This window comes from Narcine bancroftii, chromosome 4 (genome assembly GCF_036971445.1).
Source record: "Narcine bancroftii isolate sNarBan1 chromosome 4, sNarBan1.hap1, whole genome shotgun sequence".
Lineage (NCBI taxonomy): Eukaryota > Metazoa > Chordata > Chondrichthyes > Torpediniformes > Narcinidae > Narcine > Narcine bancroftii.
The window spans coordinates 318513998-318537505 of NC_091472.1; the positions used below are offsets into that span (position 1 = coordinate 318513998).

The 23508-nt window shown below is 45.2% G+C and overlaps 1 protein-coding gene across 1 annotated transcript in view; it reads left to right on the plus strand.

Annotated features, from left to right (window-relative positions):
• The window catches only part of retreg2 (reticulophagy regulator family member 2), a 60633-nt gene extending 39202 nt beyond the window's left edge, over positions 1 to 21431 (plus strand). Inside the window, exons 7-9 of the mRNA XM_069936084.1 lie at positions 5 to 96; positions 18547 to 18682; positions 18972 to 21431. Coding sequence (XP_069792185.1) covers positions 5 to 96; positions 18547 to 18682; positions 18972 to 19567 — 824 coding nt within the window. The 3' untranslated portion in view covers positions 19568 to 21431. The remainder of the gene's footprint in view (positions 1 to 4; positions 97 to 18546; positions 18683 to 18971) is intronic.
• The last annotated feature ends 2077 nt before the right edge of the window (positions 21432 to 23508 follow it).

Here is a 23508-nt window from a genome sequence, read left to right on the forward strand (position 1 = left end):
TCAGAGAAACTGATGGTGAAAATGGAGAACTGCAGTGAGCCAACAGCGGAGACAGAGAGCGAGAGTGAAGCCGAGCTGTCCTGCTTTAATTCTAAGGTATCGGGACTGGCTACACAGTTTTGTGAATGTGTACAGGATCTGTCACTTCTGCGGCTGTTTATTTGCACGTATTATTAATATAACAATCTTGTTAACGATCAGTAATGTTGATTTTACTCAATTGACCCAAACCACAAGAATTGGATTAATTTTGGCTTTTTTCTAAACATCAACACCAGGTCAGGTTCCACGACAGGGCTCCAGTCATTAATTACAGCCACTTTTTGCCAGTATTGTTTTTATGTTCCTCTCTTGTTCACAGTTGCAACAACTCCTGTTACTATGCTCCTACATTCTCGCACTCTTCAAGGGATTCCCTTGAATGTGTCTGCCTGTAGCTAATGTATGCCTCCTTTTCTTCCTGTTCTGTGCCTCGATACCTGTTGTTAACCAGAGTTCCTGTACCTTGTCATTCCTGTCCTTTACCCAACTGGAAATGTGTTCCTCCTGAACTTTTTTATTCCAGTCTTGTACACCTCCCATTAGGCAGTCATGCTCCTGTTCTCTGGAGCAGCCATTCTCAACCTTTGTTTGGCTATTGCCCCCCCTTAGGACTCTGCTCAATGTTTATGCACCCCCTTCTCTATGAAGCAGTCACGTTTAGTTGGTTTCTTCCATTTTTCTCTCCTACCCACTAAATTTTTAAAAAATCATTAAAACATTTTAAGATTTCAATCTGTAAATGTGCTGTGGCCCCCGGGGTTGAGGGGAAGGCCGTACTGCTCCCATTGAGAATGGCTGCTTTAACATTTATGACAACTATTGCAAATTCCTGCTTAATCATGTTGAAATTTAGTATTCTAATTTGAGGTCCATTGGTGCAAAGCTTGTAGAAATGGTCCCAAAGTGTTCCCCTAGCAACACCTTATTAATCTGACCATCTTCTTTCCCCGGTATAAGTACATGGGCCAATGCTGCCATGTGTTACGGTAGAAGTTTAACAAGAAAGTATGGGGTTGAACCCAGTGCACAAATGTGCTAGAGGAACACAGCAGGTCACAGCACACAGCATCCAGTGGAAGTAAAGGGTAACTAATGTTTCAGGCCTGGGCCCTTCGTCAGGTACAAGAAGAAAACAGGGAGACACCTAAATGAAAGGTAAGGATAGGAGGAAGGATCACAGGCTCACAGGTAATAGATGTGTACAGGGAGACGTAAAAGAGAAAAAAGCTGAGGTGATGGGGAGAAGGTAGCTCTCTAGGTGAGAGATAGGGAAGAGGGAGACACTCAGCGGGGTGGGAGGGGTTAATGGAAATTGGAGGTCGATGTTAATGCTATATGGTTGGAGATGGAGAGAATGCCAGGTCTTGTGTTCCTCTAGTTTGTGGATGACCTTGGTTTGGCAGTGCATGAAGCCATGGATAGACATGTCGGTGTGGCAATGGTGTGTGGAATTAAGGGACCTCCCCACTGGGAACTCCTTGCTGTAACAGTGGTCAGAGTGGAGGTGCTCAACTAAATAATTTCCCAGTTTTCATGCAATCTCCTTGATGTAGGGAGGGGGCCACATTTGAGAGCTCCAGATGCAGTAAATGACCCCTACAGATTTGCAGGTGAAATCCCTCCAGCATCATGCAGTTTCTTGTCTCTCATCTATCTAAGCTAGTCCCATTGGGCTGTATCCTTCTAAACCCTTCCCATCCAAATATCTTGTAAACATTGTAGTTTTTCACACCTCAACCAGTTCCTCTGGCAATTTGTTCCACACACCCACCACATTCTGCGCGGAAGATCTACCATTTCAAGTTTTAGACTTCCCATTGTAATATTTTTTTTAATTTAGACGTACAGCATGGTAACAGGCCATTTCGACCCATGACCCCTGTGATAGTACAGATTCTATCACCAATGTGTATATCTACAGATGATAGTGTAGAATGACTGTGATTGGCTGAGAGTGTAGCCACACCTACTGGCAGGTCTTAAAGGATTGCTCCTAGCCAGACCAGGTCATTCTGGACTGGTCGACCTACTTGTGATACGCTCCAGTCTTTTAGTTCATAAAAGCCTTGGTTTGGATCAACAAGTCTTTGGTTCTTTCGACGCACATTACAACCACGTGCCATCCAATTAACCTACAACCCCCTGGTTTGTTTTGAACAGTGGGAGGAAACCCTTACAGATGCGTGAAGAACGTACAAACTCCTTACATACAGTGCGGGATTTGAATCCCGGTCCCTGGCGCTGGACTAACTCGACACTAATTATACTTATTCAACACACTTTATTGTTTTGAAGTAGTGATCATGAGAAGTGTAATGTGATTAATGTGGAATCCATTTTATTGTTTAAAGGGCTCTGATAAATGATTGAAGGGGGCACGGTTAGTGTAGTGGTCAGCTCAACGTTGTTATAGCGCCAGCACGACTGAGATTCGAATTTCACACCATCACTAAGAAGTTTGTATGTTCTTCCAAGGACCAACATGTGTTTTCTCTGGTGACTCTGGTTTCCTCCCACCTTCAAACATACAAGGTTGGTGGTTTAATTGGGCACCATGGGTTTCATGGGCCTTTTACTGTTCTGTGTCAGTCAGAATGTAAATAATAAAAATTAGGGCCCCATAATAGATTAGCAAATAAGATCAAAGAATAGGGAGTTGAGGATTGAGTAGCAGAATGACTTGCTAACTGGCTTCAGGATTAGGTTGGAGAACTATAAATGATTTTTTTGTACAGTGCAGAAGGTTGTGTTCCACAAGGACAGGTGCTAGGACCCCTACTATTCAGAATTTACAGTCATAATTTTGAATATTTGTTTTTGATTCCAGGATCAAGGGAGGAAGACGATAATAAAAATGCCCAAAAGCTAAATAAATGTAGAATTGTCAAATCACAAATGAAAATTTTTTTAAAAATCTGTAATTACTAGAAATCTGAAGTGAGAGCCAAAAATGGTGGAAGTATTTAACAGGCCATATAGCGTGTGTTTGGACAGAGAAACGGAGTTAATGTTTCACCTCAGGGACAGTTCATCAGAATTGAAAAAGTGAGAAAGCAAGTTAGGTTTAAGTTGCAGAGAATAGAATGGATTGGATAGTCCAACCTCCAAACACTTACATATTTGTGCACTTTGGTGGAAAATTGCGGAGGTCACTTGTTAAAGAACCAGAAATTGGATAAAAACTACATGGCACAGTTAGCAAGTTTGCTGGTGACACTAAAGTGTCGGATATTGTACTTAGTGAAGACGATTGCCAAAAATTACAACAGGGTGTTGATTGGTTGGGCATGTGGGGAGAGGAATGATTTGTGGAATTTAATACAGAGGTGTTGCATTTAGAGAGGTCTAACGTGGGTAGGATCGACACAGTGATCGGTAGGGATCTAGGAGTGTTGTAAAACAGAGGGATCTGGAAGTACTGGTACATATTGTCCTTGAACGTCACAGTAGATTAGATGGTCAAAAAGGCTTTCTGCATATTGGCCATCAGTCACAAAATTGAGTTCAGAGGTTGGGACGTCACGCTGCAGTTGAAAAGATGGTAAGGCCTCATTAGAGCATTTTGTTCAGTTTTGGTCACCTTGCTACAAGAAAGATGTCAAGCTGGGGTGCATGCAGAGATTGACAAGGCTGTTGCCAGGACTCTGAGGGGGTCCGAGCTATAAGAGGGGTTAGGTAGGTCAGAGCGTTATTCCTTGGAGCAAAGAAGAATGAGGGATGATCTCATAGTTGTATACAAAACCCTGTGAGAAACATTTTTCAGTTCAGCAGGGCAAGACTAGAAGTGAAAGCAGGAACCACAGAACATTACATGACAGAAAACAAGCCCTTGCAGTCTTCTGCAGAGTCCCACTGATCTGCACCCAGTCCATAGCCCTCCGTACCCCTCCCATCCATATACCTGTCCAAATGCTTCTTGAATGTTAAAATTGAGCCTGCATTCACCACTTCAGCTTGTTCTGCACTCCGACCACTCGCACCAGCACACAGAAAATCAGTGTATGCACATTTGTGCATGTTCGTGCTTTCCACCCTTAACCCATGTTCTCTGGTTTGTATCTTACCTATCTTCAGTGGGAAAAGCCGACCTACATTTACTCTAACTCACCCCTCATAATTTTAAACACTTCTATCAAATTTCCCCTCATTCTTCTACGTTCCAGGACATAAAGCTTTAACCTTTCCCTGTAACTCAGTTCCTGAAGTATTTAAAATGTATTTTTCCACAGGTGAGGTGCCGGAGGATTGGAGGATAACACTTGTTGTTCTATTCTTTAAGAGGCTTGAAAAATAATCTGGGAAATTATAGGCTGGTTAGCCTGACATAGTAGTTGGTAAATTATTCAAAGGTATCCTAAGAGATTGGTTATACAAATGTTTGGATAGACGGGTACTGATCAGGATAGTCAATGTGGTTTTGTGTTTGGTGGACATGTCTAACTAATCTTGTAGTTTTTCATGGAGGTTACCAAGGAAGTGAGAGGATACAAATAACCTCCCGAGGATGTTGGGAAACATAGAGACTAATGCAAGGGAGGAACTGAAAGAAATCAGTATCTCTAAGGACATGGTCTTGGGGAAATTGATGGGATTGAAGGCCGATAAATCCCAAGGGCCTGATAATCTACATCCTAGGGTACTCAAGGAAGTAGCCATTCAGATAGCAGATGCTTTAAGAATTATTTTCCAGAACTCGATAGACTCAGGATCAGTACCCATGGATTGGAGGGTAGCTAATGTTACCCCACTATTTAAAAAGGGGGGTAGAGAAAAAGCGGGGAATTATTGGCCTGTGAGCCTTACATCAGTAGTGGGCAAAATGATGGAATCCATTATTAAGGATGTAATAGCAGAGCATATGACTAGCAGAGAAGGGATCGGACGGAGTCAACGTGGATTTACAAAAGGTAAATCGTGCTTGACAAATCTATTGGAGTTCTTTGAGATGGTGACAGGTAAAATAGATGGGGGAGAGCCAGTGGATGTGGTGTACCTGGACTTCCAAAAGGCCTTCGATAAGGTCCCGCATAAACGACTGGCTTCCAAAATCAAGGCTCATGGGATTGGGGGCAAAGTATTGATGTGGATTGAGAACTGGCTGGCAGGTAGAAGACAGAGAGTTGGGATAAATGGCTCGTTTTCTGAGTGGCAGGCGGTGACCAGTGGGGTACCACAGGGATCTGTACTGGGACCCCAGCTGTTCACAATTTACATTAATGATCTGGATGAGGGGATTGGATGTCATATCTCCAAATTTGCAGATGACACTAAGCTAGGAGGGGTTGAGTGCACGGAAGAGGGGTTCAGGAAGCTCCAGTGTGATTTGGATAAATTGAGGGACTGGGCAGATACAAGTCAAATGCACTACAATGTGGATAAATGTGAGGTTATCCACTTTGGTAATACAAACCGGAGGGCAGATTACTATTTGAATGGCAATAGATTAAGATATGGGAAAGTGCAGAGAGACCTAGGGGTACTTGTACACCAGTCTCTGAAGGTGAACATGCAGGTAGAGCAGGCGGTTAAAAAGCCAAATGGTATGTTGGCCTTCATATCAAGAGGGTTTGAGTCTAGGAACAAGGATACCTTACTGCAGTTGTTCAGGGCCTTGGTGAGACCCCACCTGGAGTATTGTGTGCAGTTTTGGTCACCTTATCTAAGGAAGGATGTTCTTGCAATGGAGGGAGTGCAGAGGCAATTCACCAGGCTGATACCTGGAATGGCAGGAATGACTTGGGAGGAAAGATTGCTCAAATTGGGATTCTACTCGCTGGAGTTTAGAAGATTGAGAGGGGATCTCATAGAGACCTATAAAATTCTGGCAGGACTGGACAGAATGGATGCAGATGGGATGTTTCCAATGGTGGGAAAATCCAGAACCTGGGGCCATGGTTTGAGGATAATAGGCAAACCATTTAGGACCGAGATGAGGAGGAATTTCTTTACCCAGAGGGTGGTGAATCTGTGGAATTCATTGCCACAGAGGGCAGTAGAGGCAGGTTCATTAAATATATTTAAGAGGGAATTAGATCTATTTCTTTAGTATAAGGGTATTAAAGGTTTCGGAGAGAAGGCGGGGACGGGGTACTGAACTTTAAGATCAGCCATGATATCGTTGAATGGCGGAGCAGGCTCGAAGGGTCGAATGACCTACTCCTGTTCCTATCTTCTATGTTTCTATGTAAAGATAGTGGATGTTGACTACATGGATTTTAGTAAGACATTTTTCAAGGTTACTCGTGGTATTCCGAACCTACACAGCCAAGGTTCTATGGATTTCATACCTCATGACTTTCTGAATGAGCATACCATGGGGACCTTGTCAAAAGCCTTACTAAAATCCATATGCACTGCATCCACTGCCTTGCCTTCAATTTCTTCAGACATGGCACCCATGCCTTCTAGTTCCGGCCTCACTCAAGCTCAGTTGAAAAAAGCTTGCTTGCTGGGTCCATTGTTTGTCATCTGTATCAGTGATCTGGATGATAATGTGATAAATTGGATCAGCAAGTTTGCAGATGATACAACGTTTCCCCAGCATTTGTGTGCTTTTTCACTTCATGCAAAGATTGGAGGCGTTGTGGTGAACAATGAAGGCTTTCAAAGCTTGCGGAGGGATCTGAACCAGCTGGAAAAAGAGTTGAAAAATGGCAGTTGGAATTTAATGCAGAAAAGGGGGAGGTGCTGTACATCAGGAGAACCAGGGTTGGATTTACATGGGGTCTGTTACGAGCCCAGAGGATCCCAAAACCCAGCAGCACCAGATATTCACCAAGGCAAATGGCCACTTAAACAAAAGTTACTTTTAATTTTCTTTTAAACGTAAAAACAGGATCAAACTTTAACTTATTACTATTAACAACCCTCTTCTAATTCTAAGTTCACGTGTATGTAATGTGTGTGTAAGTTCAAAAAAGTTCACCAGTATCAGGCAATTGTTAGACTGTGCACAGAATTTAACATTTATGAATCTTCACCAGGCTTTGATGCTTGAAAGTTAAATGGTTACCACTCAGGAAGGTTCTTGTTGGTTTTCAGAGAGAGATTTGTTGCTCATTGGACACAAACTAATTCCTTCCAATCAGCCACTTCAGTGTCTTGCTGACGAAACTTTCCCCCTCAGGGTTCTCCAGATGATAACCTTTCTTTCAGGTCACCATAGAGTTCCTTTCTGTTTCCCTTATTTCAAGTGAAACATTATACAGCCAGTCATGTCCTCTTGAATGAACCACAAGGGATTTGAACAGGCTGAAGTCAGAACTCACAACTCATCTCCCAAAAATGGGGTTTTTCCACAAGCTTGCCAGTTTGTCAAGTTCCAGTCCCAGCTGCTGAACTGTTGAACTAAATTCTCCCTCGCTCTCTCTCTCTCTCAAAATCACATGACCCTCTTAGAACAGCAAACCTCACTCAGACTGTGGCACCAGACCTGATCTTCTGAGTCTGTTCATCTGTTGCTTTCCAAAACAATAATCCATTACTCCACAGCAGGTTCAATTAACACCTACGTGTGAAGTCCTTATAGGCATTCTTCAAAGCTTTTGCAAATGCACTCGGAGCCTGGACTGTCTGGCTTGAGCAGAGCTCCAGCATTTTAAATGAGATCTGTTGTGAAATGTTTGTGACCTACACTTAAGAAAAACCTGCCACAATTTCTCCTTTAAAACATATCGATACACAATATAAAATATAACCTAATTTATCACAGTAAACTGTAGGGCACTGAAGAGTGAGGTTGAATAGAGGGATCTTTAGGCACTTTGGCCTTCATAAATCAAGTTATTACTACAGGGATTTTGAAGTTGTGTAAGACTTTGGTGAGGCCAAATTTGCAATGTTTGGTCACCTTATTACAGGAAATGTATCAATAGATTTGAAAGAGTGAAGAGAAAATTTACAAGGGTGTTGATGGAACTTGAGGTTCTGAATTATAAGGAAGGTGAATGGATGAGGACTTTATTCCATGGTGCCTGGGAGAACGAGGGGAGATTTGATAGGGGTGTACAAAATTATGACAGGTATAGCTAGGGTAAATGCAAGCAAGCTTTTTTCCACTGAGCTTGAGTGAGGCCAGAACTAGAAGGCATGGGTGCCATGTCTGAAGAAATTGAAGGCAAGGCAGCGGATGCGGAACATATCAATTTTAGAAGGCATTTGACAAGGTCCCCATGTTATGCTCATTCAGAAAGTCATGAGGTATGAAATCCATGGAACCTTGGCTGTGTAGGTTCGGAATACCACGAGTAACCTTATAACCACATAACCACTTACAGCACAGAACAGGCCAGTTCGGCCCTACTAGTCCATGCCGTAACAAATCCCCACCCTCCTAGTCCCACTGACCAGTACCCGGTCCATACCCCTCCAGTCCTCTCCTATCCATGTAACTATCTAGTCTTTCCTTAAATGTAACCAATGATCCCGCCTCGACCACATCTGTCGGAAGCTCATTCCACATCCCCACCACCCTTTGCGTAAAGAAATTTCCCCTCATGTTCCCCTTATAATTTTCCCCCTTCAATCTTAAACCATGCCCTCTAGTTTGAATCTCCCCCACTCTTAATTGAAAAAGCCTATCCACATTTACTCTGTCTGTCCCTTGTAAAATCTTAAACACCTCGATCAAGTCCCCTCTCAATCTTCTATGGTCCAAAGAAAAAAGCCCCAGTCTGCACCTTTCCCTGTAACTCAAACCTTGAAATCCTGTCAACATTCTCGTGAACCTTCTCTGCACTCTCTCTATTTTGTTTATATTTCCAATAATTTGGTGACCAAAACTGTACACAGTACTCCAAATTTGGCCTCACCAATGCCTTGTACCATTTCATCATAACCTCCCTACTCTTGAATTTAATACTCCGATTTATGAAGGCCAACATTCCAAATGCCTTCTTCACCACACCATCTACCTGAGTATCAGCCTTGAGGGAACTATTTACCACAACTCCTAAATCCCTTTGTTGCTCTGCACATCTCAATCGCCTACCATTTAATGCATATGACCTATTTAGATTTGCCTTTTCAAAATATAACACCTCACACTTATCTGTATTAAATTCCATCAGCCATTTCTCAGCCCACACCTCCAGCCTTCCTAAATCACCTTTTAATCTACGGTAATTTTCCTCACTGTCCACAACACCACCAATCTTCGTATCATCCGCAAACTTGCTTATCCAATTCTCCACCCCTACTTCCAGATCGTTAATATATATAACAAACAATCTTTGGCTTGGCTTCGCCGACGAAGATTTATGGAGGGGGTAAAAGTCCACGTCAGCTGCAGGCTCGTTTGTGGCTGACAAGTCCGATGCGGGACAGGCAGACACGGTTGCAGCGGCTGCAGGGGAAAATTGGTGGGTTGGGGTTGGGTGTTGGGTTTTTCCTCCTTTGCCTTTTGTCAGTGAGGTGGGCTCTGCGGTCTTCTTCAAAGGAGGTTGCTGCCCGCCAAACTGTGAGGCGCCAAGATGCACGGTTTGAGGCGATATCAGCCCACTGGCGGTGGTCAATGTGGCAGGCACCAAGAGATTTCTTTAGGCAGTCCTTGTACCTTTTCTTTGGTGCACCTCTGTCACGGTGGCCAGTGGAGAGCTCGCCATATAACACGATCTTGGGAAGGCGATGGTCCTCCATTCTGGAGACGTGACCCATCCAGCGCAGTTGGATCTTCAGCAGCGTGGACTCGATGCTGTCGACCTCTGCCATCTCGAGTACTTCGACGTTAGGGATGAAAGCGCTCCAATGGATGTTGAGGATGGAGCGGAGACAACGCTGGTGGAAGCGTTCTAGGAGCCTTAGGTGATGCCGGTAGAGGACCCATAATTCGGAGCCGAACAGGAGTGTGGGTATGACAACGGTTCTGTATACGCTTATCTTTGTGAGGTTTTTCAGTTGGTTGTTTTTCCAGACTCTTTTGTGTAGTCTTCCAAAGGCGCTATTTGCCTTGGCGAGTCTGTTGTCTATCTCATTGTCGATCCTTGCATCTGATGAAATGGTGCAGCCAAGATAGGTAAACTGGTTGACCGTTTTGTGTGCCCGATGGAGATGTGGGGGGGCTGGTAGTCATGGTGGGGAGCTGGCTGATGGAGGACCTCAGTTTTCTTCAGGCTGACAAACAATAGTGGACCGAGAACCAATCCCTGAGGAACTCCCCTAGTCACCGGCCTCCAATTGGACAAACAATTTTCTACCACTACTCTCTGACACCTCCCATCCAACCATTGCTTAATCCATTTCACTACCTCCTCATTTATACCTAATTCCTCCACCATTTTGCCTAACCTCCTGTGGGGAACTTTGTCAAAAGCTTTACTAAAGTCTAAATAGACAACATCCACAGCTTTCCCTTCATCAACCTTTTTTGTGACCCCCTCGAAAAACTCAATCAGGTTTGTCAAGCATGATCTACCCCTGACAAAACCACGCTGATTACTCCCTATCAATCCCTGTACCTCCAAATATTTGTAAATACCATCCCTCAGAACACTTTCCATCAACTTGCCCACCACAGACGTCAGACACACGGGCCTATAATTCCCAGGTTTACATTTAGACCCTTTCTTAAACAGCGGAACCACATGCGTCACCCTCCAATCCTTTGGCACCACCCCTGTGGCCAGTGACATCCTAAATATCTCTGTTAATGGCCCCACTATCTGTCCACTAGCCTCCCTGAGTGTCCTTGGGAATATTTTGTCCGGTCCCGGAGATTTATCCACCTTTATCTTTTTCAACACAGCCATCACTACCTCCTAGGTTATCCTTATATGCTTCATGACCTCCCCACTATTTTTCTTTACCTCAACTGGTTCAATATTTTTTTCCCTAGTGAATACCGAGGCAAAGAAATCATTCAAAATTTCCCCCATTTCCTCAGACTTCTCACTCAGCCTACCCTCACTATCTACAAGGGGTCCAATTTTATCCCTCACTAATCTTTTACTTTTAATGTACTTATAGAAACCCTTTGGATTTATTTTTACGCTGTCTTCCAAAGCCTCTTCGTGCCTTTTTTTGGCCTTTCTAATTTCTTTCTTAAGATTCCTTCTACACTCCTTGTAGTCCTCCTTCAAATTGTCAGCTCTCTGTTCTTTATACCTCTTGTATACCTCCTTTTTTCTCCTAACCAAATTTCCAATATTCCTCGAAAACCAAGCCTCCCTATGACTTCCAGCCTTTCCTTTGATCCTCACTGGGACATAACTACTCTGTACCCTCAAAATTTCTTTTTTGAATATCCTCCATTTCTCATTTACACCCTCACCTGAAAATATCCTGTCCCACTCAATACTCCCCAAATCCCTTATTCTTTCGAAATTTGCTCTTCTCCAATCCAGAACCTCAACTTTAGGCCCCTCCTTGCTCCTCCCTAAAACTACCTTAAAACTAACAGAATTATGATCACTAGACCCAATTGGATCTCCAACATTAATGTCAGATACCTGACCTAGCTCATTCCCTAACAGGAGATCCAGTATTACACTGTCCCGAAAAATGTCTTACTAAAAGCCATGTAGACAACATCTACAGAGCTACCCTTTTCTACTTTGTAACTTCAAAAAAAGTATTAATAAGACATGACCTTCCCCTTTCATAGCCCTGTGGACTGTCCCTCATCTGACCATGACTTCAAATGTGCATAGTCAATAAGCCTCACATCAATAGTGGAGGAGGAATTGGAAAATGTACTTAGGGATACGACCTATGGAGTGGGTATGGGACCTTCAAGTTCCTGGGAGTGGCCAGCTATTGAAGGAATTCTTCTGGAGCGAGCTATGAAGGAATAAACAATGTCTTCAAAGTAAGTCTAAGAAAATTTGGCATGATGGAACTGCAGAAAGCATACCGACTGGTTGCATTGTGGCCAGGTATGGAAACGTGCTCAGGAATGCCAAAGGCTCCTATCTATTGAAGATATTGACATGAGTAGGCACTGCCTCGAGGAGGCAGCCAACATCACACAGAAGCTGTGTTCAGTTCCTCAAGGTTCAAGCACAGTGATGTTTCCAAGAGCTCCAGGCTCCTAACTATAAACGACTGTGAGACCACCAAAAGATCCATCTCCACAATAGAAACCACTTTTTTGCACTAACTGTAGCTGCGAATATTTATCTATCCTTTGAATTGTCATTTTCTGTATCCTATCATTTGTGGTATGTTGTTGCGATATATTATTGTTGGCTTATCTTATGTCCATGGTTAGGCTGCAGCAAGTCAGATATTTATACATCTGAATGTGGACGTGTGTGTGGCAATAAACTTGCATCTCAGGTCCAATGCTCCATTGGGAATGTAAAGTTGCTCACGTGTCTGACACCAATGTTCCGAAATCAGCATTCTGCCATAACCTACTCTAGCAAAATAATTCCAGCTGTTCCCGAACATAGAACACGACGCACAGTCCAGCCCCTTCGGCCCTTGATGTTCTACTGACCCATATATTCCTTAAAAAGAAACCCTCCATCCAGGTACCTAAGAGTCTCTTAAAGGCCCCTCATGTTCCAGTCTCCACCCCCATCACTGACAAGGCATTCCAGGCCCCAACAACCTCTGTGTGTAACAATAAAATAAAACAAAACTTTCCCCTGACATCTCCCCTAAACGTCCCTCCCTTCACTTTGTACCCACGTCCCCTGATATTTGCTGATCCTGCCCTGGGAAACAGGTGCTGCCCGTCCACCCTATCGATGCCTCTCAGAATCTTGTCGACCTTTATCAAGTCTCCTCTCATCCTTCTACGCTCCAAAGAGAAAAGTCCCAGCTGTACTAACCTTGCCCTGTAAGTCTTGTTTCCCAATTCAGACAACGTCCTGGTAAATCTCCTCTGCCTCCTCTCCACACCTTCCACATCCTTCCTAGAATGAGGTGACCAGAACTGAACAGAATTGTAAGTGTGGTCTCACCAGAGATTTGTAGAGTTGCAACATGATCTCTCAACTCCTGAACTCAATCCCCCTATTAAATAAAGCCCAGCATCCCATAGTCTTAACTATCCTATCAACCTTCACAGCAGCCTTGAGGGGTGTAGGAATCTGGGTCCTAAGGTCCCTCTGTTCATCCACACTTAAGTTACCGACCATTAAACCAGTGCTCAGCCTTCAGGTTCTCAAGGTCTCCTTTGAAGAAGCGTCACTTTCTCACTGCCTCATGGGGATCCCTCAGCACATGCCTCAGTACAAAGGTATATCTGAGGTGGCATGAAAATCCTCTAGTTTATTGGAGAAGTGTCAGGAGTGCATCACTTCCCATACTATCCACATGTGTGGGGGACATTGCCTTCAGCCATGTAATTGAAATGGAATGAAGCAGGTTATCCCTGATCCTCAAGAGCTGTCAAAAAGATTCTCCTTTTGCTGGATTGACTACCCACCACCCACAAGCTTTAACTAGCTTCTATGTCTGTCTAAATTATTCACAAGGATCACAAAATACCCCTCGTGGATAGAAACCTGCCGTCCTTGCCTGTTCGGTCTTGCAGGCAATCCCAGGTCCATTGCCATTTGGAGAACTTTCAACTTTCCCTCCCATACCTTGCTGTTCAGAGGGGTTTAGAAACGAACAATAAAATCCTCCTGAGCCAATAAATGAATGAAGCTGTGGAGCTCATTTTTTGCTGAGCCATCATTGATCGGTCTTGAGTCATGAAGTTATATTTGCTAAATGATCCTGTGTTTTCAGCTTTGCTTTCAATCCCACTGATCTGGTCACAGTCTGAGCAGAGCTGATTCCTGGGTTGAGAAATGGTGTGTAGTAGTCACGAGTGATGAGATGTCCTGCATCCTTCCTCATGGGTAACCTTGTTACCATCTGAGGAGTTGATAACGCAGTGGCATTCTGCACCATCACTGTACAGGCCCGTCAGCCCACAGTGCTTATGGAAACCTAATCCAAAACAATCTAATTTCTCCCCAGCTCATACCCTATTGGACTAGCTGGTGCATGTCTCCAACCCAGGCCACATCCTGGTAAATCTCCTCTCCACCCTCACCAAAGCAACCACATCCTTCCTGGAATGAGGTGACCAGATCTGAACTTGATACTGCAAGTGTGGTCTAATCAGAGTTTTATAGAGCTGCAACATTACCCCATGGTTCTTGAACTCAGTTCCCTGTCTAATGAAGGCCAGTGAATCATATGCTACTGAACCACTCTGTCAACTTGCATAGCAACCTTGAGGCACCGATGGACCTGCCGGTCTTTATCCTTTTGTGGAGACTTTTTTCTCCTTGGCATTTGTACCAAGGAATAGGGCATTAGGTGAGGAAAGGTTTTCTCAGCCAAGGGTGGTTACAATGCCCTAAGCTGAGCAATGATGGAGGCAGAGCTTCTCTAACATTGTATATGACCATCTGAATACCAAAGCAAAGGACAGGACAAGATGGAATTGGTGTTGATAGGTTCTGGATAGGTGGCAATGACAATGTGGGCCCGATGAGCCTATTTCAATTCAGCCGACTCTTGTGGCTCGACACTAAGAAAGTTCTGGACAATAAGGGAAGGCTATCTGGGAAATGGCCGATTCCAGCTGCTCATTCTCATTTTCAGATAGGATACTCTGAGACATAAAAGACAGCATTTATAACCATTTAGAGAGGCATCATTTGGTGATAGTCAGGGGAAGGCCATGTCTCATGGCCTAATTGAATTCTTTCAAGATGTAACCAAGCACAATGGATGTGATGTATATGAATTTCAGTTAGGCACTTGATCAGGTTCCCCATGTAAGGCTCGTTCAGAAAATAAGGAGGGATGGAATCCAAGGAGGCCTTGCTTTGTGGATATAGAATTGGTGCCCAGAGATGGCAGAGGGTGGTTGTAGAAGGTTTGTATTCTGCATGCAGATCGGTGTTTTGCAGGGATCTATCCTTTGTGATTTTTAAAAATGACCCGAATGAAGAAGAGAAAAGGTGGGTTAGTAAGGCTGCAGATGACATGAAGGTTTGTCGATAGTCTGGAGGGCTGCCGGAGGATACAGAGGGACATTGCTAGGATGCAGAGCTGGGCTGAGAAGTGACAGATGGAGTTTAACTTAGAAAAGTGTGAAGTAGATCATGTCAGGAGGTCAAATTTGAAGGCAGAATCCAATATTACTGGGAGAACTCGGACCAGTGTGTGGGGTCCGTGTCCACAGGGCAGTCAAAGCTGCTGCACAGGTTAATGGTGTTGTTAAGAAGGTGTGTTAATCTTCATTACCCATAGGGTCATGTTCAAGAGCTGTGAGGTAATGTTGCAGCTACCTTAGACCTCAGTTAGACCCCATTTGGAATATTATGTTAAGTTCTGGTCACCTCATGACAGGAAACATAGAAACATAGAAGATAGGAGCAGGAGTAGGTCATTCGGCCCTTCGAGCCTGCTCCGCCATTCAACGAGATCATGGCTGATCTTAAAGTTCAGTACCCCGTCCCCGCCTTCTCTCCATAACCTTTAATACCCTTATACTGAAGAAATAGACCTAATTCCCTCTTAAATATATTTAATGAACCTGCCTCTACTGCCCTCTGTGGCAATGAATTCCACAGATTCACCACCCTCTGGGTAAAGAAATTCCTCCTCATCTCGGTCCTAAATGGTTTGCCTATTATCCTCAAACCATGGCCCCGGTTTCTGGATTTTCCCACCATTGGAAACATCCCATCTGCATCCATTCTGTCCAGTCCTGCCAGAATTTTATAGGTCTCTATGAGATCCCCTCTCAATCTTCTTAAACTCCAGCGAGTACAATCCCAATTTGCGCAAGCTTTCCTCATAAGTCATTCCTGCCATTCCAGGTATCAGTCTGGTGAATCGCCTCTGCACTCCCTCCATTGCAAGAACATCCTTCCTTAGATAAGGTGACCAAAACTGCACACAATCCTCCAGGTGGGGTCTCACCAAGGCCCTGTACAGCTGCAGTAAGGTATCCTTGTTCCTAGACTCAAACCCTCTTGATATGAAGGCCAACATACCATTTGCCTTTTTAACCGCCTGCTGTACCTGCATGCTTGCCTTCAGTGACTGGTGCACAAGAACCCCTAGATCTCTCTGCACTTCCCCATCTCCCAATCTATTGCCATTCAATTGATCCAAATCACACTGGAGCTTCCTGACCCCCTCTTCCATGCACTCAGCCCCTCCTAGCTTAGTGTCGTCTGCAAATTTGGAGATATGACATCCAATCCCCTCATCCAGATCATTAATGTAAATTGTGAACAGCTGGGGTCCCAGTACAGATCCCTGTGACACTCCACTGGTCACCGCCTGCCACTCAGAAAATGAGCTGTTTATCCCAACTCTCTGTCTTCTACCTGCCAGCCAGTTCTCAATCCACATCAATACCTTGCCCCCAATCCCATGAGCCTTGATTTTGCATGCCAGTCGTTTATGTGGGACCTTATCGAAGGCCTTTTGGAAGTCCAGATACACCACTTCCACTGGCTCTCCCCCATCTATTTTACCTGTCACCATCTCGAAGAATCCATGTTGACTCTGTCCTATCCCTTCTCTGCTAGTCATATGCTCTGCTATTACATCCTTAATAATGGATTCCATCATTTTGTCCACTACTGATGTAAGGCTCACCGACCGATAATTCCCCGCCTTTTCTCTACCCCCCTTCCTTAAGTACCCTAGGGTGTAGATTATCAGGCCCTTGGGATTTATCTGCCTTCAATCCCATCAATTTCCCCAAGACCATGTCCTTAGAGATACTGATTTCTTTCAGTTCCTCCCTTGCATTAGTCTCTATGTTTCCCAACATCCTTGGGAAGTTATTTGTATCCTCTCTTACGAAAACAGATTTGCAAGGATGGTGCCTGGATTGGAGAGCATGCTTTCTTGGAGCGAGGGAGGATGTGGGGGAGGGGGGGGTGGTGATCCAATAGATAAGGTGATGACAGGTTTTGATCGTGTGGATGGCCAGAGACTTTTTCCCAGGGCTGAAATGGCTAACTTGAGGAGGTGTAGTTTTAAGGTCCTTGAGAGTAAGTAAGGGGAGAGGGGTCGGGAATGTAATGTACGTTTTCACATAGAGTGGTTGGTGCATGGTTATGTTCTGGATATGGACCCAGATGCACTAGGGTCTTAAGAAACTTTTAGATCGGTACATGGAACTAATAAAAATGGAGGGTTATACTGTGGAGAAATTCAAGGCAGTTGTTACCATAGGTCATTAGGTTGGCACAACGCTGGGGCGAAGGGCCTGTTCTGTGCTGTAGAACAAAATCGTATTGGATTTACATAAAACTTCAGTAACACCAGAGCAGAAGTGCTGTGCACAGTTGCCTGTGCACAGTTGCTGATCACCACACTGCAGGATGTGACTGGATGAGACGATGCATCAGAGGTCATTACAGTGGCTGCAGGCTGAGGCCCTTTATTTTGCTGTGTAAACTGAAGTCAAGAGCTGCTAGATACAATGTCCCGACTTTTGGCCAGTGTGACACATCAGAGTGTACCCCAGCCATTTACCATTCCAGTCCATCAGTGCCCCTCGCTCCAGACACTCCCAATCTCTGCAACCAAAGATTTTGAACATCTGCACCAACCTCTGGTTTAAATTTACAGTGACTTTATCTACTAAATGCCTGACTTCAACTCAGTGCTCCTGTTGGATTAGATTAAAGGTGTTGGCAACATGCTGATACAAACCATGAATCTGCCCCTCCGTGGCCTCCTTTGGTTCTGCTCCAGGGATGTCCATTGATGGAAGGGATTGAGCAAAATAATTGGGATTGTGAGTGTTGGATCATAGATGTCAAGTTTATTGTCCTCTGATTGCACAAGTACACCCTGACGAAACATTTCTCTGGTCCGCAGACATAACACACACACTCTCACACAACCTATGCAGGGCACGTATTTCTACATTATAATAAATAAACGTTGTTTCATGAATATGACTCTCCAATGGTTAGAGTGAGCAGTTCCTTTGGTCGTTCAGCATTCTCACTGCCTTGGGACAAAGGTGGGAAGATGTGAAGGGATTTGAATATCAGTAAAGTCATGGGTTCAGAATTGGAAGCCAGAGTCTGGCCTCAGAGTGGGTCAACAGTCAGCCTGTTCAGGAGGTGAAAAGTGGTGAGATTGAAAGGTGGAAGATCTGGGCAGTAGGGGTTAATTCAGGAAGGTTAGGAGATGAGTAATTAGGAGACAAATCAGGGGTCAGAAGGGAGTTCAGGAAGTGGGTAATATCCAGTCAGGCCATGGGACTGAAGGGCAAGAGGGTGGGCTGAAATGATTGGGAATTGTAGGTCAGTTGCTGAGTGATCACATCAGAGGTCGGAAGATTCAGTTTAAGGGATCAGGAAGTGGGTTGGTCATTTGATGTTGGTCAAAGTGTTCATTTGGTGTTAGCGGATGAACAGTTGGAGTAGATTTGGGATGTTGAATGGGATTATCGGGAAATTCAGAGCCAGGCAGCAGGGAGGTGAGATAGAGCTGGTAGCTGCAGAACTTCAATGGGCTGTATTGCTAGGAGTGGTGTGATGGACTCGCTTTCTGCAAGTGTCTTCATCTCAACAGGTAGATGTCAGGACAACGGCATTGGCCTTTGCGATCACGGATTCAGAGTTATCCGATGAGGAGGCTTCTATTCTGGAGAGCGGAGGGTTCACAGTGTCCCGAGGAACAACTCCACAACTTTCAGATGTGTCTGAAGGTAAGGCACCGAGACTCTCCCAATACTCGATCCTGACAGGAGAGCCACTTTCTCGGCGAGCTTCCCTTATTTGACCCGCTCTTCTCTTTCCATGGGATTCTACAAATCTCATGTCACCGAATTTATTTCATTTCCCCTCCAGAAAACCTCTGCTCTTGAATTTGCTTTCACCGTTCCTTCCGAGGGCTGCCATTGTCTGGATGGGTGTAATGGCCTCCCCCTCCCAGGTGGTTTGGTGCTCCAGTCGCTCCTGATTATACAGTACCTGATTACAGTTCTGTGCTTTCAGATCTGGAGCAGCAGAGCATGCACAGTGAACCAGAGGAAGCTTTTGCCAGGGACCTTCCTGAGTTTCCTTCAGTGGAGGATATGTCTGTCGATGGCAGTCCCTCTCGTGTGGTGTCCCGACTCACCTCAGAAACTGACATCGGTTCTCAAGACTCACAGTTGTTGGAAGCCCTGACCTCTCCTCTGCACTTTGTAAATACGCATTTCAATGGGAACGAGGCAGCAAGGAGCCAGGCAAAGCCAGGCCAAGTACCAGCCCAAAGCTCATCTTTAAAGAGCTTCAGTGAGGAGATGGTGGCCTCTGCCATCACCACGGTAGTTCGAAACACACTGTCCTCACTTCTGTCCAGCCCTCTAACGGACCAACGCACGGAGAGCTCAGAATTTCTGCCGACGGAATTAGAGCAGGACCTCCACTTCCAGACAACACCACAGGGACTGGGTGAGGGGGAACCTCACCAAGAATACACGGATGATTTTGAGCTGCTCGACCAGGGCGAGTTGGATCAGATGGACACAGAGCTTGGCCTCTCTGAGCAGGAGGGCAGGGTATCGAGGCCTTCAGAGTGTACAGCAGCCGAGCTGCAGGATAGCTAGTGTCTGCACCAGATGCCATCCCGGCTGAGTGAGGTAGACCAGCCGTGCCCCTCAGCATGTTACACCAGCCCCTCAGTGTGTGACACCAACCCCTCACCGCAACTCCATTCCCTGCTCCGTCTGTGTGACACCAGCCCAATGATCCCTCAAACCATGGCACCTGTCTGCTATGTGTGTGTCCCCATATCCCCTGACGTCCTCACTGTGGCCCCTAGCCCCTGTACCCTTGTCCTCGAGTTGTGGCCTCTGACCCCCTAATCACAGCCTGTGGCCCATGACCTCTGCCCCCACCCTGTGTTCGAGGACCCCTGTCCATCAGTGTGAGACCCAGACTCTCCTCCCCCACCAATGCCAGCATTGGTTCCTCATTCCCTCCTGAGTGACGCTGGTCTTCAGGTACCTTGGTCCCCTCTGAGGAGCTGAATCAGTGTGTGGTAATTCCCCCACCACCCTTTTCATTAGCTTTGACTCCCCCTCCCTCATCTACACGAGTAGCAGCGCATTCAGGTTGTGTTGGACCAGATTATTTTCAATTGATTGTTGTCCAGTTGGAGAAGCAGAAATATCCAGAGCCTTATCCCTAGCCTGTGACCTTTGACTCCCATCCCCAGCCTGTGGTCTCTGACCCCACTCCACGATTGTCGTCCAGTTGGCAGCAGGTGGCCTGAGCCTTAGCCCCAGCCTGTGGACTGGTGGACTCACCTCTCATGGTCATGGAGGGAAAAACAGCCTCCGTTCCTGCTCCTACTGGTTAGCTGCAGATTCCACGCCCCAATCTACCCTAACATCGTTTTTAGGGTGAAATTTCTAAATCCTGGGAGCTTCATAGGGAAAGGTCTGGGATATTTAGACATGCAGTACAGTACCTGACCCTTCCAGCCCACAAGCCCGTGCCTGCTAAATACACCAATTAGCCTACAATCCCTGCTCATTTTTGAAAGATGAGAGGAAACCCCTGCAGACATGGGGAGAGCGTACAAACTCCTTACCCGGAGAGAGCCAGGACATGGACTTGGGATTAGGATTTCGAGGACCAAAGGTTGAGAATTCATGGCTGGCTGGCACAACCGTTTGGAATTCAGGACCTGAGAGAATATTGTAGGTGTGGGGTAGGGAATGTCTAGTTTCTTGAGTAGGTTTACACAATTTGGCACAACATTGTGGGCTGAAGGGCCTGAGTGTGCAGTAATGTTCTATAGTGATCAGGAATTTGCAACTGCAGGATTAAAATCAGGAATTTTGGGGCCAGCAGAAAGGGGACAGGGATCGTAACTTCTGGTTCCAGAAGAGTACTCGGCTATCCAGGAGCTCAAAGTCAGGAGTCCCAGATTAGGAATAGAGACCCTGGTGGACTTTCACTCACCTGAGTACAAGACAGCTTCATCTATGGTCCCATGCATGAACCTTGCTCGTGGTTTATCCTTTGCTGGGGCAGCCAGGATCCTGAGTTGAGTAGCAGTTGGAAGGTTTTATTTAAGTAATTTTAAAATGTTGTCATTGTTTACATCCAGTCGAGCGATGGTAAAGACCTTGAGCTCTTCCCCCCCCCTCCACCTCCCCATCCTCTCTCCTGCTCTCATTTGTGGAGGTGTTATTTGTTCGATGTTCACTGAGGAGATAATGCGTGATCTGCCTGTGCGTGAGGTCACTGATTTAATGATGCGACCCAGGTGCTGGGATACCTACCCTTCACAGTACAACCCAGGCATTAAATTAATGTATTTATTTATCTAATCAACTCAGCAATACAGGTAAACTGGTTAGAGCCCATTGTTCTACCTGCTTATTACTGAACATAACCTGCTCTCAATATACATAAAGCATTTTTCTACTTGACTGTAGTAAAGAATGTGTTTGTAAACAACTTGTTTGACCTGGAATTTCCTTTCTCGGTCCTAAAGAGAACAACAGTGTGAGCTGATGCTTGACACCTTGAAGAAGGGCTCAAGCCCGAAACATTGGGAATATATCGTTACCTCCTGTGGACGCTGTGAGACCGGCTGAGTTCCTCCTGCGTTTGTTTTTCTCCAGACTTTCGTGTTTCATTTGGGGGGGGGTTCATACATCCATGATAGCTTTCTTGAACAGCACGTTACTCCGCCTACAGAGAGACATGCAGCAGGAAAACACTTGTCCCTCCTGATCAAAATGTCCCACCCACTTTCCTACGTTTGACCCAGAGCCCTAGCCATGTATCTGTCCAATTTCTTTTCTTAAACATTGCAATAATACCTGCCTCAAACGCCGGCAGCCCATTCCACACACCCACCACCCTCTGGGGAAAAGAGTTACCCATCAAGTTCCTGTCAAATCTCTTCCCCCTCACCTTAAGCCCACATCGTCCCAGTATGGGAAAGGACGGTGCATTCATCGGATCTATTCCTGTTATGATCTTGTCTACATGCAGCACACACAGGTGCTGAAGGAAACCTACAATCTGGTCCTGTGCAGAGATGCACGTGAAATGCAATCAGGGATCTTCTCAAAAAGAGTGATCACAGAATGATTTCTCACACAAATAGAGGGTGGAGTGGCACAATCCAAAACTATTCTCTTATGCCTAAACAGGAGAGATTACAATGGGATGAGGGAGGTGTTGGCCAGTGTAGGCTGGGAATGTAAAACATGATTGCACAGTGTTGTGCCAACTTCTATAAACCTACGCAATATCTAAACCTCTCTCTCACACCCAGATCCCTCTTTTTCTTCCATTCATGTGTCTTTTAAATTCCCCCCCCCCATTGTACCAGCCTCACCACCATCCTGGCAATGCATTCCAGGCATCCACTAGTCTCCCTCCACTCACCTTGAACACATGTCCTCAGATATTTGCTACTGTCGCCCTGGGAAGGTGGTGCAGACCGTCCACTCTATCTATGCCTTGCAATTTTGTAGACCTCTGTCAAGTCTCTTATTCTATACTCCAAAGAGAAAAGTCCAAGCAACATCCTGGTGAATCTCCTCTGCATCCTCCCCATAGCTTCCACGTCCTTCAGGTACCTGAACTGAATACTCCAAGTATGGTCTCAACAAATGATTTGTAGAGCTGCAACATTACCTCACGACTCCTGAACTCAATCCCCCGACCAATAAAGGCTAACACACCATAAGTCTTAATTACCCTATCAACTTGCGTGGCAACCTTGAAAGACCCCAAGGTCTGTCTGTTCCTCCACACTACTAAGTATCCAACCATTAACCCTGTACTCAGCCTTCAGGTTTGACCCTCCAAAAGGCCTCACTAAAATCCATGCACATCACATCTACTGCCCTACCTCCTTCAATTGAGAACCATAGATCATTAGCACACAACACAGGCCATTTGGCCCTTCCAGTATCTGCTGAACTATTATTCTGCCGTACAACTGACCTCCACCCATTCCATACGCCTCCCATCCACATACCTGTCCACATTTTTCTTTAAAGTTCAAAATGAGCCTGGATTCACCGCATCAGCTTGTTCCACTCTCTGTGTAAAGAAATTTCCCCCAAATAACCATTTAACAGTTTACAGCGCAGAAACAGGCCATATCGGCCTTATGAGACTGCGCCGGTTCACTAGAACAACTCCACTAGTTCCCCCTTTCACTCTCCACCCATAACCCTCCAACCGCTTTGTATCTATGTACACATCCAACCTTCTCTTAAAAAACAGAAAGGACCCTGCCACAATATCTCCTCTGGAAGATCATTCCATTCTGCCACCACTCTGAGTGAAGAAGCATCCTTTTACATTTCTCCTAAGTTTTGCCACCTTGCCCTTAACTTATTCCCTCTTGTACCAACCTCCCCTGCCCTCAGGGGAAAGAGTCTACTCATGTCTAGTCTATCTATTCTCTTCAATTTTAAGTACCTCTATCAAATCCCCTCTCAACCAACTACATTCCAATTAATAAAATCCCAGTCTCCTTAATCTTTCTCTGTACTCTAAATGCTGTAAA